At 34.4% G+C, this 21,292-nt stretch overlaps 1 protein-coding gene across 4 annotated transcripts in view; it reads left to right on the forward strand.

Moving 5' to 3' along the window:
• The first annotated feature begins 765 nt into the window (after positions 1-765).
• LOC106673860 (gamma-aminobutyric acid type B receptor subunit 2) overlaps positions 766-21,292 on the forward strand; it is a 308,246-nt gene continuing 287,719 nt past the window's right edge. For all 4 annotated transcript variants that reach the window (XM_014406211.2, XM_014406212.2, XM_014406214.2 and 1 more), the window contains exon 1: positions 766-1,018. In XM_014406211.2, coding sequence (XP_014261697.1) covers positions 773-1,018 — 246 coding nt within the window. In that variant the 5' untranslated portion in view covers positions 766-772. The remainder of the gene's footprint in view (positions 1,019-21,292) is intronic.

Genomic DNA, 21,292 nt, shown 5'->3' on the forward strand with positions numbered 1-21,292 from the left:
TTAGGGATTATGCGGGTTCTTTCGAGATAATCATTTAACAATTTTATTCAAAACGGATTAACATGCACGAAATGTGGGAAAACTGGGCCCACCTACTTGGCAGACAATTTTTATCACGCATAATTTAACCTAATAATAATTTATTGTGTTTAGTGGTCAATTGACCAAGTTACTTATTTCAATTAATTATTCTATGTATGTGGACTTGGTTGAAATGAAAAAGTTAGTGTCACGAACAGAATTCGAACCCACGACATTTCGGCTCATACGCCGCTGCTCTAACCACTTGAGCTATAGTGACTTCGATCCACTCGGACACCAACTCCCCATCTCAACCTACAACCTTTCTAATTCTCCCTTCTTTTTACCAATTTTAAATTCTCATAATTCATTCTACTAATAATAATGCATCTGTAGAGACGTTTTAAAATTATCAGGAATAATCTGGATCTCGGTATGGACTGGATGAAAAACAGATTCAATTGTTACTACAAAGTTTTTGATCTATTTTAAGGTCATCATCTGAGCAAAATAACCTTAAGGATTACTACAAATTGACATAATTAAATTTTCATAGATTTTCAACTTTTTTTAATACCCTCTTAATCTTAATATTTCCATGTAATATCTATCAAAAATTTATGCCAATTTGTAGACACCTTTAAGATTGTTTTCTGTTCTGATGATATCTGACCAAAATATAATCATGAGACCAATCGAGTGATATTTTACTTACTGTTTTATTTTTTTGTGTTTCAGGTGTCGGTGACCGATGTTGTCGTGGTGGTTGGGGGCGGGGGCGCTCTGCTGGGTGGTGGTCGCGGCCCAGCGGCCCACTGGCCTCAACAAAAGACACGACCTCTACATCGCCGGCTTTTTCCCTTACGGCCGACACGTACCGGAATCGCACATCGGACGCGGCGTGATGCCTGCCGTGAAACTCGCCTTGGACCATATCAACGACAGCCCCACCGTCCTGCGTAACTACAGGCTCCATATGTGGTGGAACGACACTGAGGTGAGTGGAAAATCTTAAGCATTTACGGGGAGACGAGGATGGATCGTGTGAATATTTTCAAAACGTTATATTTGAGCAGTAATATCAAAGAATGTTTCTCCGTTAATAGAAAACGAATCAACATCCAAAATACAAGGACCAACATATAAATAAACCACATCAAGAAATAACCAAACCTATGTAAATTTAAGTACTTATTGGGGGTTTATGAGGTGATTAATGTGAAATTTAAGAAGTTGAGATTATTTTGGCCTAGCAGTGAGGATTGTCTGCCCGCCACGTTTTGGCTTCTCGTCATATTCAATGCTGATACTGTGTTATTAAACATGGTTAAGCAAAAACTACATAGAGTAAGCACTGAAGATAGCGAAAACCTTGGTTATACAACCACATCGAGGATAGAAAGAACAATGTCTCAGAAACGACTAAACCATAATGTAATTCCTGTCATACTGAAACAGAAGAGCATAAAGTCCAACAACGACAAATACAATAATCCTATCATCGTTTGATTTTTATATCCTTGTTGCCCAATTAAAAACTGACTTTTTGAGTTTGGTGTCACAGGCAAGATCTGGAAACTTTGGATTCTGAAACTTACCTTTTGTCCTATATTTGTCGAATACTATTGCGGAAATTGTTGTTGACTTTATGTCATTCAGTTGCCTTGTTTTCCATTCAGAATTCTCTTCCAACTTTATATTATCAATTATGCTAATATCTCCGTAACTAACATACTAGTTAGAACATGGCAACATCACGATAATTACGTTTGTACTCACAAAAAAATAATACAGCATCGGCGAACTCAATAGCGGAGCAACAGGAGGCATCGGAATATATTAAAATCTAAAAAAAACAGTACACTATAAAGGTGTTAACATAAATACTGCACGCAGCAAATGTATTGTTAATCAATCTGGATTCTATTAAAAGAACAACGAACGTCAAAAAATTGCACGAGCTAAAAAAAATCTTAAATTCAAGGAGTAAATGGGAACAAGAAAAGATAGTAAAACACCCAAAACAACAATTTTTACACCGTAAGTCTAGGGGATATGATCACGTGGGTTATTAATCCTAAACTTTTGGCTTTCTATTCTTGTTCTGTTTTCAATTAATAATTTAATTTTAATTTCTTTAATTAATTGATTAGCTACTACTACTATCTGCTACTACTAGCAATTAATTGATTAGCCAGGTAGTTGATTGGTTAATTAGCGTAAAATCCTAGTAAGCAAACGGCGCTTAAAACATACACTTCTGAATCACCGCCAAGCATTGCGGGTTTAGTATTCACGGTTAGTGAAAGTGTCAAAGGAAAAAGATAATTTGGAAAGACGTATAAAAATGGAGAAGAAATGAGATAGTAAGGATAGGGTAAACAAGTAATTAAATTATCTATGTGTGTGAGGGAGTGAGGGAGAAAGAGAGAATAAAAAAATATATAGATAGACAGTTAGAAATAAAGATAGAAATAGAAAACTAGAGCGATGGTAGGAGGGTGAGAGAAAGAGCGATAGAAGGATAAAATAAAAGCGAGAAAACTGAAGGAAGAAAAATAAACAGAAAGGGAGAGAATGAGAAAGCTAATATGAGAAATAGAGTGTAAGAAATCGGATAAATCTGTGAAGGAGAGAATATACAATTTAATAATGGATAAGTGAGAGTATGTGAGAAGGAAATTGAGATACAGATAGATATACTCAAAAAAAGATATGGAAACGAAAGAGAGGGAGAAAGTGAATGAAAAATTGACGGAAATCCTTTTTAAAAAGGTAGTTCCTACTCACAGTAAGTTGTTTTGCAACGATCCGGATTGCGAGCCCTTTAGCTCATCATCAGGTTGAAGGACTCCTACAACCTAATGATGGACTAAAGGGCTCGAAATCCGGATCGTTGCAAAACAACTTACTGTGAGTAGGAACTATCTATTTAAAAAGGATTGAACACCACATTCACTCTATCATTTATCATTTCTAAGAAAGGGAAAAGTAGAGAGAAAGAAAGAGAGAATAACGTATAAGAGTGTGGGAAGAAGAGAAAGAGGGAAAGATGCTGAGTGAGAGAGAAAAAAAAGAGAAAGAAAAATGACAATAAATATGTTATCAAGCTGGATTTTAGGTGGGGTCACATATAAGGGTCAGGTCAATTTATCTTCAGTGACAGAGTTTGTACTAACCAAATTAAAATACGTTGTTACATGAAACCTTAAGGTTTAATTTTATAAAATGAATAAATCTGATAAACTGTACAATCTTCTTTGATATTATTATACCTTTATTTGGGTTTATCTTCAGAATGTTTGTTATGCTGAAAAAAATGATTTCTTTTATATCGTCGTGCATCTGTGCAGCAAATTGTTATCGTCAAGTTTTTGTTCAAATGCCTTCGCTACGGGCCAGAACAAAACAACCTACTTGTCATAAGGATTTTCGACATAGTTCATCTCGATTTCACTTTGTATATTTTGTATTGGGTTGTCCGGAAAATAATGCAGGATTTTAAGTTTTCATTAAAAAAAATCTATATAAAATATTCTGTTTACGTTTACAGGATTACTCATTTGTATGAATGTCAACACTTATTAATCCTCTTCCAAATGATATTGTTTGTTTACCTCTGTAGCATTCCGCTACTCGGAAATAATTCAGTCATCCTTATAATGTCAAAGCGAGAATTTCGTACGATTTTCTTTTACGAGTTTAAACTCGGCCGAAGCGGAGCCCAAACGGCTAGAAACATTAACCAAGTCTGGGGCGAGGGTTGTGTTAATGAGTGCACTGTGCAAAGGTGGTTTAAAAAATTTCGGGAGGGAGATTTCAGCCTTGAAGATGAAGAAGGTCGTGGAAGGCCTTCCTCTCTTAATGATGATGTTCTGCGATCAGTGGTGGAAGAAAACCCCAAAACAACTGTTCGAGAACTTGCAGAGCAACTCAAAGTCAGTAAAACGACCGTCGCTGACCACCTCAAGGCGATTGGAAAAGTGAAAAAACTCGAAAATTGGGTTCCACACTCATTAAACGATCGCCAAAAAAATCAGCGCTTTGATGTTTGTGCATCACTTCTTTGTCGAAACAAAAATGACCCATTTCTGGCCAGAATTGTTACATGTGACGAAAAGTGGATTCTCTACGATAACACTAGACGTTCTGGACAGTGGCTCGACAAAGGAGAAGCTCCAATACATTTTCCAAAGCCCCCAACTCACCAAAAAAAGGTAATGGTTACGGTATGGTGGGCTTCATTTGGTTTAATACACTACAGCTTCTTAAATCCTGGCGAAACCATCAATGCTGAATCATACTGTAACCAAATTAATACCATGCATCAGAAATTGGCAGTAATGAAGCCCTCTTTGGTCAATCGGAAAGGGCCCATTTTGTTGCATGACAACGCTCGACCACATGTGTCACGTGTAACGTCACAAAAATTATTGGAGCTTGGCTATGAAACTTTGCCTCACCCACCCTACTCTCCGGACCTCTCGCCTACTGACTACCATTTTTTTAGACACCTGGACCACTACTTACAACACATAATATTCAAAAATCAAACGGAACTGGAAAATGCATTTATTGACTTTATCCATTCTAAAAATTCTGAATTCTACTCAGACGGAATTAATAAGTTACCAACACGTTGGGAGAAATGTATTGAGAGTATGGGAAATTATTTTGATTAAAGAACATTGCTTTAAAGTAACTAGTTTCTTTTTTTTTGTTTAATACCAAAATCCTGCATTATTTTCCGGACAACCTAATAGTATTTAGTAACGTTAATTAATGATTATGTAGAGATCGTGAGATGGGGTCTGGTATGATGTTAGTTTAGAAAAATGTTATCTTTATCGTGCCATTTTTTTTGACTGACTCGAATGATTTTTAATGAGATTATCTTCAGGGCTTGTGAGTTATAAAGTTTGAACTTTCCAATGGAAAAAAGCTGAATTAATTTTTGTAGACTGTCCGACATCATAGTTTGCGTTTTTGATATGCAATAGATGCGGGGTCAACCTAGGTTAGTTGACGCTACAGACCGCACATTCCACTATAATTACAGCAAACGAGATTATTATTAATATGCAATCCCATTAGGTTTAAATCAATCCTCCTTAGAGCGCATTACGGAGGTATATTGCAGCGAATATGCAGGTGATACAAGCAATACCGGTAAACATCTGTGCCTACTCGGTTAACCTGCTGAATAAACCATAAGATTCAAAATTTTAAATAATCTTAAACTGATAATTATATAAGCTAAAATATTTACAAACCATTCTGTTAATCCAGTTCCTATTGACATATACTTTACGTAAATAAAAATTTAGACGAAGTTGTTTTTGTTAATGTTGGACCAAGAAGAGCAAAATTACATAAAATTGCCAGTAACAAAAGTAAGAATATTCAATTTTATTTCCTTGTTAATTATTCGTTTTTTCCTGTGTATAATTTTTTAATCGATTTGTGATAGGAAGCTGCTGAACTTTAGCAATAATTTTTTTTATAGAAGGAATTCATTTTTATTTTTTTTTAAATTCTCAAAAATACATCATGCTGTAATTCAATCGCATTTTTAAATAATTTGCTGAGGTTGAACATGTGCGTTTTCCAAAATGTTACGTTAAAAACAACTAGACTTTTTCTACAGTTTCACTTAGGTATAGACTATAGTACATAGACTACTACAGAAAAAATATTCAACGTTGAGAAAAATCATGGATTGTGTTGTTTTACTACGTACATATGTAGAAATAATTAATAGTCATTTTTATAATAATAAAAAAATTAATGTTTCGTTACACGTCTTTCTTCTGTAATTTTGTTTATTCGTTCAGACGCTTCCGACACTTCGGGACATCATGGACCATCCCGCTGGCCGTCACCGACACCAATTTCCCAACGGTTAAGTCTACCTTCAGAATATCATCCATCCATCTTGCACTTTGTCGGCTCCTCTATCTTTTGCCTTCCATTTTCTGTAGCATCAACTTTTTCTCCAGGATAATCCGTCTTCTCTTCGTATGACAAATTACTTCAAATATATTTTTAATATCATTCCCTCGCCTCCGAGAAACTCATGAGAAGTCTGACTTTATTTCCGGGTTTGATCTGCCTGCAGATCAAGACAATCTCAAAATTTCATCCAGCTCCACAGTAGCAACAGAAAGCATCTATTTTCCTTCACTCAGCATTCTTAATGACCCAGCTCTCGCATCCTTAGGTTATTACTGGGGATACCATTTCTTAAACTTTGGTGACATTTGTTATCAGTGTGATATCTTTACTCTTAATATTTTGTCAAGGCTTTCCCTGTCTTCTCAACAAATAAATGTCTTCTGGTGTAATTTTACATGATACAAATTCGAAGTCTTCACACGTATTTAGTAATTTATAACTAACTAAAACTGCTCTGTATAAATTTTTGGTTACTGTTTGTCTATTTTAGTACTAAAAAAAGTTTTTATTAGTAGATTTTCAGGTCTTCACAATATGATTCAGATCAGACTTTCTTTGTCGCAAAAATTAAATTCAAAGGTGTGTGGTGATTAATAACCGTTAGTCAAAAAATATTCAGAAATCGTGATAGGGCACTCTCAACACGACACGCAAGAATGGCACACATACGCAGAAAACAAACACTTTGAGCCCTGATGATGATCTATATAAAGATCGAAACGTTGGCACGACAAAGAAAATGTTTTTCTGAAACCTACATGACACCAGACCGCATCTCACGATTTCTGAATAATTAAATTCAGTTTCATATTCAACAATGTATAATAAATCAGATGAAAACACATAGTTTAAAGAAATCGCGATAGTTTAATTTTCGTAAATAAAGTCTACAAAAATTTTGTTGAGAGTTTCTGGGAGTATTTGAAAATTTTAATTTTATAAAATCACTGGCAATACTGCAATATTCTTAAGGACTCCACAAAACGTCAGGAGTTTGGTTGTGTGATATACTTTCAGAATTGCTTTACAAAAATGTAGTTATTTGACATGGAAATTAGAGGCGCTTTTAAAAAACCAGGGGCGATAATTATTATTGACACACATTATGTACAGTACAAGCAATTTTCAAAGTTATCTTTTTTCCATTGCATTTTCAGTCTTATATTAAACTTATATTAAAAAACATGACAATATGTCGTTATTTTAGAAAGAAATTTGAGTAGTTTTGGGAGAAAAAACCGGCATAATAATTGTGATTCGCAGTTAGCTTTTTGAAATTTCCTCCGAGTTTTTAATCTAATGTATTACGTGCATTCTTAAGTTCATATAGTTTTTGTTCATATACTCTATATATTTCTGACGTTACGTAAATATATTACTTTCTGCGATGATAAATATTATACTCAAAGTTTTTCTGTTCCCTGTAGGATATTGGATAATGCAAATTCTTTTACACTGAAGGACAGAACAAAAATCTATTTTGGTTAGGATTCGTGCATCAATGCGATGTATGAAATAATTTATAATAATAAATAAAACCAGGAGGTAAAATAGGTGAAAAGGCCTGGCAGATTACAGAGGAGGAGATTCCAAAATTATAAGGAAAAGACCAAACTACTTTTTTGTTTCTGTACTCGACAATAACTTGTAAGAAGATGTACAAATTTTATTTTTAATAATAATAATAATAATGCTTTATTGAGCGTAAGACAGGGAAAAAGACAATTGTGATTTCAAAGCATTTAAGGACATGGATCTTGGATCCGTCTGCCAGAGGTCAGAAAAAAATACACAAAAAATAGATAAAAGTTACAGCTTAGGCAATAAATTGAAAAAAAGGAGAAATAACAACTGTTAAAATGCGAAAGGGAGAATAGAATAGAAAAACAGGTTATACAATACAAATCAAAAATTAAACTCCTTAATTAACTCATATCTGTAGTTCCATGCATGCCTAGCGTAACGAATTAAGGGTCGCTAATTTGAGCCACTCAAAAGCCGTAACAGGTCAACTCTGGGAGAGTGAAACATCCGAGATGCAACAACCGAATTTCACCCAGGGATGAGCACGCAGCCAAGAAGTGGGATACAGTTTCAATAGAGGCGAGTTACACAAAGAACAGATTCCCAATTCCCCTCTGAACCAAACAGCCGGGTTTACGTGCAAAACCTCGCTTCTTAGCTTAAATAGCCATCAAAACTTATTGAGACAAAGACCGTCAAAATTATCTTCATGTAGGGCGAACAATGCGGGAGAAATTTGTACCTCCTTGTAAAGTAAGAGATGCGAAGATGCTTGGATACGTGACCGGCATTCTTCGTGATGTTTTTTTTAAATTTGATTAATAAGAACAGAAAAATAATTATGCCAGTCACAGAGGTTGTCCAAGGATATGTGGAAGGGCAAGTTTTACCTTTCAAACAAATATTTCCAGTGTGCGAACCATGAAATATTAGTCTTTATTACCGCCAAAGATGTTACTTTTGTGTATCTAGTGTCGGGAGACATCAGAACTTTCCCAATATAGGAGTAGTGAAGCTTAAGTCTATACACCAAAATTAATTCCATGTTGGTCTCTAAATATAATATATAATTTGGTGTACCAGATGGCAATGTGAATAATTTCACTATTTGTCGTGGTCCGCTTTACCAATTAATATCATTCAATTAATTAAGGTTTTAAGCTGATATAAAAAAGTCAGGGTCACGAGCGGGATTCGAACCCACGACCTTCGGCTTGATTCGCCGCTACTTTACCACCTGAGCTATCATGACTTCGATCTCTTCGGGCACTAACTTCCCGCTCGTGACACTAACTTTTTTATCTCTGCTTAAAACCTTAATTAATTGAATGTGAATAACTTTGTTACAAAAAAGCGTTGCACTTTTTCTAGTGTTTCTAACTTCCGGTATCCCCACGTTTGACAGCCATAGAATTGCACGATTTATCGACTTAAAAATATTAAACGTGACTTTAATAGGGATAGTTTCTTTGAGTAAGAAGGCTGACCATGTGTTATTTAGACCTAATTTAGCCACTGACGCTTTCCATGAGAAGTGCTTTGTCCAAGAGAGTCTCGGGGTAAATATGATTCCTAAAAATTTGTATTCATTTGCAATCTCAATGAGATTGCACCTGAAAAAAAAGCGATCCAGAGAACTATACCTAACCCCTCTCCTAAACACCATGATTTTGGACTTCTCTAAATTAACTGTGAGGTTCCACTGTCCACAGTAATGTTCAACTAGTTTGATATTTCTTTTTAAGCCAGTTGCACTATCCGATAGAATAACTATATCGTCAGCATACATTAATATTTTAATTGTCGTATTATCTATACGAATTCAACATTCCAGGACATTTGGGAAGTCATGTAATAAGAGAGCGAATAAGATTGGGCTTAACTGGCAACCCTGACGCACGCCACAATACACTTTAAAAAAACTCTGAAATACCCTCATTACCACTCACCAGTATACCAGTACTACTTCAATATTTAAATATTATTAATTTAAAAAATTCACTTGATTTAAATAAATAATGAAAGTAGATTACTACAATCTTTTCATATTTAGGCTATGTCGTGACATTAGAAAATAAAAGGTTCTGTTTATCAAGGGGAAATATATCAGATATAAATAACATTTAGCACTATAGGAAAAAATTGTTGATTAATCACGATCAATGGCTTTATCTTGTCGTCTATCTAGGATATATTGTACGCTTTGAACAAACCCTATAGGAAAATACACATAAATTATGTAATAAACAAGATCAGAAATTACGGCAAACTAAATAAGGCGGCCGTAAAACGTTACGACCGGATCGTCGCACTCGGGGAAAGGGTGAAATCGGAAAAAGGAGCATCGATAGATACAGAGATGGAATCGGACGTAAACAAGGGTGTAAACTGATACCAATCACAGCAACACTGTCGACGTAAAAAACAACTTTTTCCCTTTGCTTGTAATCAATACTAACATTGTAAGAATTCCGTGGGGCTTATCTCTTTTCATGAGTCCGTAATTTAGATATAGATTTATAGGTCTTATTAAAGTTACTATAGAATCTTTTTGGGTCTAGTTATGAGGTAAGCTCTAACGTGAAGTAATTAACCCATTAAAGAGGAATGGTGGGAGTAAGTTTTACACCTTCAACAAACTGACATGAAACGAATATTGAACTTCTGGGTATTATCAGTACAACTAGATTTTCATCATTTCATTCTGATCCAAATTCTATAATTTTTATAACTATTTATAATTATTCAGAAATCGTGAGATGCGGTCTGGTGTGATGTAGGTTTCAGAAAAACATTTGCTTTATCGTTCCAACGTTTCGACCTTTATTGAGATCACCTTCTGGGCTCAAAGTGTTTGTCTTCTGTGTAATTGTGCCATTCTCACACGTGTTGGGCACTCTCAACACGACACGCAAGAATGGCACAATTACACAGAAGACAAACACTTTGAGCCCTGAAGATGATCTCAATAAAGATCGAAACGTTGGCACGATAAAGAAACTGTTTTTCTGAAGCCTACATCACACCAGACCGCATCTCACGATTTCTGAATAATTATCGATTAACGGTCACTAATCACCACACATTCACTATTTATCTATTTCTCTATCTATCCAATAATAAGAATACAATGATGATATAGTAAATTATGATTATTTGGAGATCGTGAGATGCGATCTGGTGAGACGGAGGTTTTAGAAAAACATTTTCTTTATCGTGCCAACGTTTCGATCTTTATTGAGATCATCTTCAGGGCTCAAAGTGTGTAGATGTGTGTAGAGTCTGTGTAGAGAGCCCACTCTCAAGAATGACACATCTACAAAGAAGACAAACATTTTGAGCTCTGAAGATGATCCCAATAAAGATCGAAACGTTGGCACGATAAAGAAAATATTTTTCTGAAACCTACGTCACACCAGACCGCGTCTCACTATCTCCGAATAATCATCAACTTATGGTCACTAAACGCCACACATAGTAAATTATGGTAATATAATTATAAAATACATTAATCTAATATTATTTAAAGTATGAATATAATGTTATCCTTATTTATTTTTATAAATAATATAATCTCATGATTTTGGGTGTAAATTGGCGAAATCCAAGTATATCTGATATTAGCAAACAAAATGAAAAATAATTACAACTAAAAAATAGAGAATATAAATATAAAATCATACGATTCCCCTTTTAATTTGAGATGTTTTAAATATTTCATTCTTGGGCTATTAAAAACTACAAATTCTCATATTCTCATAATAAAAGAAAAAGGTTTTTTTATCCTTTAAAGAAAGGGCTAATTTGGCCTTAAAAATCAAATATGGATAATTCGTGCTAAAAAAAAGTCATTTCAATTTAAAAAGCGTCTGATGGAAAAGGTATATACTGCGGGGTTTTTTATTAGTTAACCGACCAATTTATTTGTCGCAATATTTCGTTTTTTGTTATTTAAATTTAATTTTGCATTGTGATATTAATATTAATTCACTCTGTTTTATATATGAGTTCAACGTAGTTTTTACTGAGTTGAGATGGGAAGTGTGTCCGAGTGGATCGAAGTGGTAGAATAGCGGCGTATCGAGCCGAAGGTCGTGGGTTCGAATCCCGTTTGTGACACTGACTTTTTATCTCAACCAATACATAAAGATTAATTAATTGAAAGAGGTTATTTGGTCAATCGGTCCACGAAATCTAATGGATTTAATAGTTGTGCACTTTTATATTATTTTATATTACGTGAAGAGTAAATACTTCTGCAACGACGATACTCTCGATGTTGGTTGTCGGCTTTACTGGTATTTTCATTTTGTGAATATTCATTTTATAAATTAAGGTTTTAAGTTGAGATAAAAAGTCAGTGTCACGAGCGGGATTCGAACCCACGACACTCGGCTAAATACGCCGCTGCTATGAGGGGGGGGGGGTTGAGATGGGAAGTTAGTGTCCGAGTGGATGGAGGTCACGGCAGCTCAAGTGCAGAGAAGCGGCGTATCAAGCCGAAGGTCGTGGGTTCGAATCCCGTTTGTGACACTGACTTTTTATCTCAACCAATACATAAGGATTAATTAATTGAAAGAGGATATTTGATCATTCGGGCCACAAAATCTAATGGGTTTAATAGTTGTGTACTTTTATATTATTTTATATTACGTAAAGAGTAAATACTGCTACGACAACGGTACTCTCGATCATGGTGTCATCATTACTGTTATTTTCATTTTGTGAATTTTCATTTTATATTTGTATGTGTTTGTAAATAAAAAAAGATATTATAAAAAATACAAGTTCAGTGCAACCAATTATAAACGTGATTCTATTGAGATTTATACAACGCAAACATATGAAGTTAAAAAAATTAAGATTGTCATATATTTAGTATAGAAAATACGTAAATTATTATATTTTGTGAATTGCACTGTCCAATTAATTAGGGTATCGGATTCTAACTTGCTAACGGTTCTAGGGTCGAATCCTGGTGAAATTTCCGTTGAGAAAAAAAAAACACATTGTAAAATTGTACTACCCTTAATCCACAACAATGGGCACATTAAGCCCTGCTTTATGACCGAAATTACTTTACGTTATTTTATTATCTTGTATAAAATCGTAAGCGTTTGTATTTTAAATTGTAAAAATCGTTTCTCCGGGCAACTCTGAAAGCAAACGATATAAATAAATTCCCAAAAAGTCTTCTGAAGTCTTTAAAAATAAAGTAATGCTGTCTTGCCAGTCAATTTCACCCATAAAGAAGTTTCAAGAAGAAAGGACGTGCTTCGGTTGTTTTTTTCTCCACCGGAGACTTTCACCAATTATTTCAAAAGCTTTGTTCACCAAATCTAAACCCTTGCGGTTTATTTAAACAACCCATTTGGCTCTTACTGGATTCCCGCAGATATAATTTGTTATATAATGTTAAATACAAAATTTTTTATAGTTAATTTTTGTATCAATGAACACCTGATTTTTTTGAGAGATTAAATCACTTAAAAAAATTATTCTAGTACGAAACGTTTGTCGGCGCTAAAATGGACAATAATAATTGGTGACTTCTCCCTATTTACATTTTACTTACTCATCGTAGAAATTAATTTATGCGGGTCTCAATTTAGATTAAGCTATACTAATAAACATAGTAAATGGTAATTGATGCATTGCGAGAAATTGAAAAAATGTAATTATTGCAATTTCAAAAATAAAGCTAATGATAAAAAACAGTTTATATTATTTGTACGTTGAGTATTTTTTTAATAAAACACCAAGGTGGACTACAGAGTGGATACTCTTTTTATATTTAATATGTGTTTCATATTATTTTGTATATAGAAAATCCTTATTCCTTAAGAGAGATTTCCAGATACGTTATATATTCGGTTCCAATACCTTATCCAATAATAAATGTTCTGTATTCGAAAATAGGAAACAATATGATTCACGGGATGGGCTTATTTAATGAAATTTAAAGCCCGGATAGGCTGGATAATCCCACGTTGAAATATAAAAACGACACTCATCCGGAAATTTTTATTTAGATTTAAGCCGCGTGAATGCCTTAAAGCAAAATTCTGAAGATCAGAGGTGTTAAATATTTCTGCATCAAAGTAACATATAACTTTTTGAAGTTATACAGCACGTCTATCATTTCTTTCATCAAAGAAGGAATACTTTTTAGACCACTGAATCATCATTTATCCGGAGATTTAGCGATGTTCCAACCGTGTGAGGTAACAGTTGGTTTGGGTGAAAAACCTTTTACGGCTTTTGACTTGAAACACGTCTCACGTACGCAGTTTTGCACTAAGTTCGTACTTTGACACACGTTTTTTCACTCAAGGTGTGGTCGAAACTATGTGGCCTATACGGGTGTGTGCGGGGAAAATATCATTTTAGCTTACCTGCTGTTTACTTGCTGGGAAGTCAAATTAGATTTCAATTTCCGATTTAAAACTGTTCCTGAATTTAAGATAATTAAATTCTTTGAATAAAACGTACAGACTGTTTTCTTTAATGTATTTAACTTTTTGAGTAGAGAGAATGTCAGCGTTATGCTGATTCTTCTGCAAGATTTCCGTATTTTCATTAAAATATACTATTTCTCTCAGCAATATATGTATCAAGGTCTTCATTATTAAAGAATCGTCTTTCTTGTTACCATAGCCTTTTGCTTGTTATTGCAGATTGTATATAACGTATTCTGTTGTCTGTCATCTCATGTTAATTACATTTTTTTGTGCGGTATTTTATTGGAGATATGTACCATAATATACCCTGTAATATACCCTTATGTAAATATTATTTTAATCTTTTTCTAGTGAGAAGAATTCCTCTTTTGCTGATCGGTGGTTTTTGCGAGTAGTCGTTTTGCTTACCTCATGCCTGGTATACTCATTGACTTGTTCTTTAGTAACCCAAGATTCCAGATTATCATTATTTGGAGATCATGCGTTGCATTCATGTACAATATCAGGGAGATATTGTACACAGAGTAATATCTAACTGGCATTCTCAACACAACGCACAATTAATTAAGGTTTTTATCTCAACTAAAAACCTTAATTAATTGTAATATATTAATCGGTCAAGCGGACCACGAAATTAGTGAATTTAACAACAATAATGACACATCTACACGGAAAACAAACAATTTTTAACCCTGAAGATGATCTCCATAAAGATCGAAACGTTGGCTTGACAAAGAAAACGTTTTTGTAAAACCTACTTCACACCAGACCGCACCTCACGATCTCAAAATAATCATTGGTTAACGGACACTAAACACCACGCATTCCAGATTATGCTTAATGTGGCTATTATTTGTGATGTTCCAAAATATCTATTCCAACTAGGATGTCTACTATTTCAATGCCTAAAATATTCATAATGATCTGGAATCGTCAGTACCGTCAAACTACTTGAGGATCCGCGTAGAGTGATTATGCACTACAAACCTAATTTTGAGTTGATCTCACTACCTTAAAGAGTCTTCAGAACTGGCTATCTGATAGTTTTATTATACTTTCATCCTAGAAATGTTTATCATTTCTTTCGTGTGAATATTTTTTATGTAAATCATAGTTATATGATACACCATACTATTTCATGAGTCTTCCAAAGATTCCCATAGAAAGAACGATTTGTTTCTTCTTTTCTTTTTCTTTAATCTTTTCATTGTGCACTCCTTCAACAATTATACTGAACAGTTTTTCAATAAAAGTAAATCACTGGAAGGAAATCACCCGCTCCGGGTTTGGCAGTCTGAGGTCATACCTACTTACCTCTGAGGTTCTGGTCTAAGGGTTGTCAACACCTAGGACATTTTACCACATGCAGTTTTTAAACCTAGACCCACTCATATCTTAAAAACATTATTTTCTGTTTTCATACCATTCGCTCAATGAGGGTGGAAGAACACTCGAATTACTCCATCACCCTTTACATGAATTGTATACCTAACGTAATTGAGGGTCGATGAGGTCAAAATTTTGCCAAAAACCCTCTTATATCACACATTCACGCTAATAAATACATTCTTTCTCAACACACGCTATAATCACATAAGCATCATATTATATACAATATCATATTATATACAATAATTATATACAATAAAACTATCATGTTTCCTCCAAAAATCGGAACAAGGGACTCAGATTTTCGCTGACCTGCTCAAGCACGATTCTGATATAGGGTAGCATTCTTACACGCTTTCTATATGGACGCGAGAATTGTACCGTTCAATTTCGTAGGCCACATCGAGCAACCTTTTACTTCGTGGAACCCATGCGCGGACTTTGGCTCAAAAGTAAGTGAGCCCACTTCGCATGGCGGATTCTTAATCTGGTAAGGATGAAATTTCTTCTGCAAGTCAGGACCTCTGAGGGACTTGTACAATGTTCTTGATACGTGAGAGCTTCTCTGCCGATCCGGCCCATCGACCCAGTCATTTTATTTTAATAATGTTTTTTTGTTGCATTTTTAGCTTTAGTGGACCGGATCGAGGTGGTTAAGTGGAGGGTGGTTATTTCGGGTTTGTCAGTTTCAGCAACTTTTTCGAAATTTTGTTGCCATAATTTTAAATAATTTATATTAAAAAAATTTTAAACATCCTCTGCTAAGGTGGCATATTATTTTGATTGTAAGTATTATTTATTATGCTAACAAACGATCAGAAGTGAAACTAAATAGAATGAAAAACACACAGGCCCTTCCTTTTGAAAAGTATGACCACTTCATCAGCACTGTGAAACTATCACGCATAAAAAATATCTGTTAACATTTATTTAGAATTATCAAACCTGTGATTTCAGGGTTTCAATTTACAATGAAATGGAAATTAAAGGACATAAATCGTTACGGCCAGCAATTTTCTGATGTTTTCTTTCCACTCAACAATGAATTTTCAGTTCTCTAATAACTCCCATTCTTTTTTTTATGGGGTGACAGCTAAAAGATATGTTCGTGCTGCTACTAATTTGCTGAAAATTCCTTAGAACATGTGAAGTTTATTGGCATTTCTGTGATTTTTGTAGGATAACTAAGTAATTTAGATAAATGAATAAGATGAATTAATTGCCTATCGGTAATAAACCTATTAATATTAATATATAAATAATAATGATAAATATATTAATAATTATTATTCTATTAATAATAAATAACTCATCTGTAATTTTGTTATATTGTAACTCTATCGTCAAGAAATAGCCTTTTTTCCCATTTTACTATAATAATTAATTAATTACTGTTTATTATTCCACATTTAATACCCAATTATAACTGACGTTCAAAGGTCTTAATTAATTTAAATTATTTCTAGCCCATCGAGTTGAATATTTAAATTATTTCAAACCCACGGGTCATCTAGTATAAATAAATAAAAATAATTAATGCTATACTCATAATTATGCACCTATTGACTTTGAAAGTTTAATTCAAATAGATTGTTGCCATAATTTTAAATCTGTTTCATCCATATAATAATTTGTTTAAACCCCTGCACCAGGGTGTCATAAATAGATTAGTGACCGTTAACAATTTTTCATTGTGATTGCAATTATTGTATATTGCGATAACAAACGATCAGAGGTGGAACTAAATAAAATGAAAGCACACAGACCCTTCCTTTTGAAAAGCATGACCACTTCATCAGCACAGTGAAACTATCAGTTTAAAAAATATATGTTAACATTTATTTAGAATTATCAAACCTGCGATTTCAAGGTTTCAATTTACAATGAAATGGGAATTAAAATACACAAATTGATCAAGCAGAATGTTAATCCCCAGGTGGGTTTTCAGAAGAACAAACAGTAGCCAGAATCCAAGTATGAATTAGATTTTTAATTGCGTTTTCAACAGATTAATTATTGAGATAGGGCCTTTGTTCATGTACGAGGCATTTATCGAAAAGCTGCAATTAATAGAGTCCCTACTTTGTTATTGTATATCTAGTTAGTTTCACGTGCGATGTTATTAGTTCGAAAATTAAACCTCTTTCTATTAAATTGATTGACAATGTAATGAACATTTTTTACAGTGTACATCAGTTGTTACAACTGAATAAATTAATCGACTTAATTAAAAACCTCACTATCATTGTGACAGCGAAGTTATGTAGTCCGACATCGTTACGGTTGGGTGGGGTGGCTGTCGGGTATGAAAAGGGGCTTCCGCTGTCTGTAGAGGGGTGGTCGGTAACGACGGCACCCCTTAAATATGCGGTACATCAGAACTCCATTCTAAAGGGTGATGAGGGGTAGGCCTCATTTCCTCGCCTTTTCACAAAGCTGGGAGGCACCATCACCTCCTCTCTCGGCCTCGCCTTCGCCCGGGCTTCAACGACAGCCCTAAGTCAGCAATAAGTACAATTCTTAAACAATTACTCACCCCCTCCTGGAGTTGACGATTCTCTCACGGATCGGTACACCTCGTTTCTAAACGTTCACTTCGACGTCCCGGCCAAGTTGTTAGATCACGCCCAACCATTCAACTCATAATATAATTTGGATATGAACAACTCGCAAAGTTTTGAACATTAATTTTCTTACAACACCCTTTTTCTTCGTCCAGACGGAGCTTCAGCAGTTTAAGAAGTTTTAAGCACTGTTTCAAAATTCTGTACGTTTTTAAAAGTTCGACAGGTACATTCTTTTGCGCAAAGTTTAAGAACAGATGTTACATACACAATACGATGGTATATGGCTTAGGATTTTTCATTTTCTCAATTTTTGCAATGAATCAAGCCCCATCAAATCATTTTTACCTATTTTTATGTGACATTGTGTCTTATTATCTGCTGTGAAGGATTTACAAAAATTACTGTAGCTTCCACATAAATTCATACATCTGTACAATCCAAATTCAAAAAGGTGTATTAAATTAAAATCTCTACATCAAAAAGCGATAAAACAAAACAACTATTTATTGACACTATTATTGAATGTTTTATTTGAAAAAATCAGGCCTCGTTTTGAATAAAACATTGTAGGAATCACTTCATCAATAATTTATAATATAGCGAGCATACCAAATAATGAAACGAAAGAATTAAATGTATTATAAAATAAGAAATTCTATGTAATTAACATGACAATGTGGACCCTATTGTCTATTGATCACTAGTCCTATTGTTCTAAAGATATAGAGTTGGATTTTCTCGTAAAAACGGCAATGGTTTTCCGAGTACCTGACACGCCGGGCTGGAAGGCAACGGACGTGTATACCAAGACAGGACGGCTCACAGTCAAACTATCGCCACTCGACCCGCAATAAAGTAAGTCATAGCGACAAGGTGGCAGCAATAGCGAACAGGGAGATAATTGAGCTCTTCGCATGAAGTCGAATATATAGTCGTATAATTTACGATTAGTATGTGGCCCATAATCAGCCATACTTGGTTAACACATGGACACATACATTTGTGCCAAATCCCGCGTATGTGACCATGTCATTTTCTCGCTGTGCCCCTCTTGATTGGCGTCATTCTTTGGATCCATAAGGGTGTCAGTTGGAATACTGCCCTATATGAGAATCGTCGTTGAGTCACCTATTCCGTTTTCTGGGGTAGCAAATCGGTTTAATCATGTTATATATGTATATATGTATGATGTTAAGTAACCGTTAGTTAATGATTATTGGGAGATCGTGAAATGCTGTGACGTAGGTTTCACAAAAACATTTTCTTTATCGTGCCAACGTTTCGATCTTTATTGAGATCATCTTCAGGGGCTGGGATTTATAAACATTGTTTACATTTTACAATTACATGTAGGATGTGAAAAACAAACTTCCCTCCCCACCCCTTCAAAATCCAACGTGTATAAACATAAACATCAATATCTCACTGGCACGCTCAACACGACAGATAAGAATGACATATCTACACAGAAAACATTTTGAGTGAGTACAAATACATAGATCGATCTAAAAATTTCTAGCATTATATAACTTAATTTTTTAATCTGAATTTACTAGCATTGTATAAATTCATTTTTTTCACATCCTATATGTATTTGTAAAATTTAAACAATGTTTATAAATTCACTAATTTCGTGGTCCGCTTGAGCAACTAATATATTACAATTAATTAAGGTTTTTAGTTGACATAAAAAAGTAACCGTCACGAACTGGATTCGAACCAACGACCTTCGGCTAAATACGCCGCTGCTCTACCACTTGACCTATCGTGACCTCGATCCACTAGGATACAAACTTCCCATCTCAACCCCACCTTTTGAATTTTCCCTCCTTTTTGCCATTTTTCAAATGTCGTGTAATCGCTCGTGCCATTGACTTTTTTTATCTCAACTAAAAACCTTAATTAATTGTAATGTTTACAAATTTATAACTAAACTCTTTGAGCCCTGAAGATGATCTCAATAAAGATCGAAACGTTGGCACGATAAAGAAATTGTTTTTCTAAAACCTACGTCACACCAAACCGCATCTCACGATCTCCAAATAATTATGTGTAGATACTTGATTAAAGATTAATGTTAATGAAAAAATTGAAACGTTTAACAAAAATTTGTGGTATTTACTGACCATTAATTAATGATTATTTGGAAATCGTGAGAAGCGGTCTGGTGTGACATAGGCTTAGAAAAACATTTTCTTTATCGTGCCTACGTTTCGACCTTTATTGAGAACATCTTCAGGGCTCAAAGAGTTTGGTTTCTGTGTAGATGGGTCATTATTGTGTCTCGTATTGAACATACTGTACACGTCAACAACAAAAATATCAAGAGGGATAGCCTGTTTGCTTTCAAAATTTTTAAAACAATTCCCGCCATGGGAGCAAATCCCTAACAGTACAATCACGCTTAAGCCTACCATTAATCAAGGCTAAGTGCGAATTTTTCTTGGAAGTTTTGTATTTTTAGCGGATTCTATTGAAACCTATTTCCCACACACAGCTCTGCCGGAAAAGCCTGCATTAGTGGAATAGAAATGGAATCGTTTTTCTCCGTGACAACCCGTAGTGTCATATTTCGTTTGTGATGTCGGTGCAACCAGACGGCACGGCCGTAACGCTATCTCACTTAAAATGAACAAAGTCGAGGAAAATATGTCGTTATTATAAAAACTTAATATCTAAAAATTAAATTTACGGTAATAAATAGAGGAAAAATCTACTAATTATTAAATATTAAGAAATTTTTGTCGGTATTTGTTTTTGTCTTAATCATTCCTTTGTAATTTGTATACTGTTACCAAAGGAAATGGTGTAATTGAACAGCTGTTGAAAATTGTAAAAATTATAGTTTACTTAAGGGAATGCTTTAACATCCCTGGCTCATTTAACTCAGATTAGGGGTTGTAATGAGCTTTTGATTGTAAGGCATCAGCATGTCGGTTTTGGAGAAAACAGTTACTAACCAGAGGACAAAGTAAGAAATGGGACTGCTGTTTTTGGGTTGTTGGAGGCGACAAAGAGGCGGTGAGGGAACACGGAGGCTTGAAGGTGATTAGGAACCTCAAGTTGGCCCATTAGCAAAGGCTTGCTCCACCTTTAGTGTTAATAACTTGTAATACGTCTGCGATACAAAGATAATTTACAATGAAATGTAGTCTTGTTTAAAAAAAAAAGCTTTAGTTGAATTAAAAATATGTTATAATGTTAAATTGAATTATTCCTAGGTAATAATACATTATACTCTGACTTGTATTATTGTATATATCTGTATATATTAATCAAAGTTTCACGTTTTTGAAGGTTCAGTAATTGAGTCTTTGTCTAAAAAAGTATTCAAAAAATAAATTGCTAAGGAAAATGAAAAAAAAAGATAAAGTT

The sequence above is a fragment of the Cimex lectularius genome, unplaced genomic scaffold, assembly GCF_000648675.2.
Source record: "Cimex lectularius strain Harlan isolate CLEC.00 unplaced genomic scaffold, Clec_2.1 scaffold15, whole genome shotgun sequence".
NCBI classification, from domain to species: Eukaryota; Metazoa; Arthropoda; class Insecta; order Hemiptera; family Cimicidae; genus Cimex; species Cimex lectularius.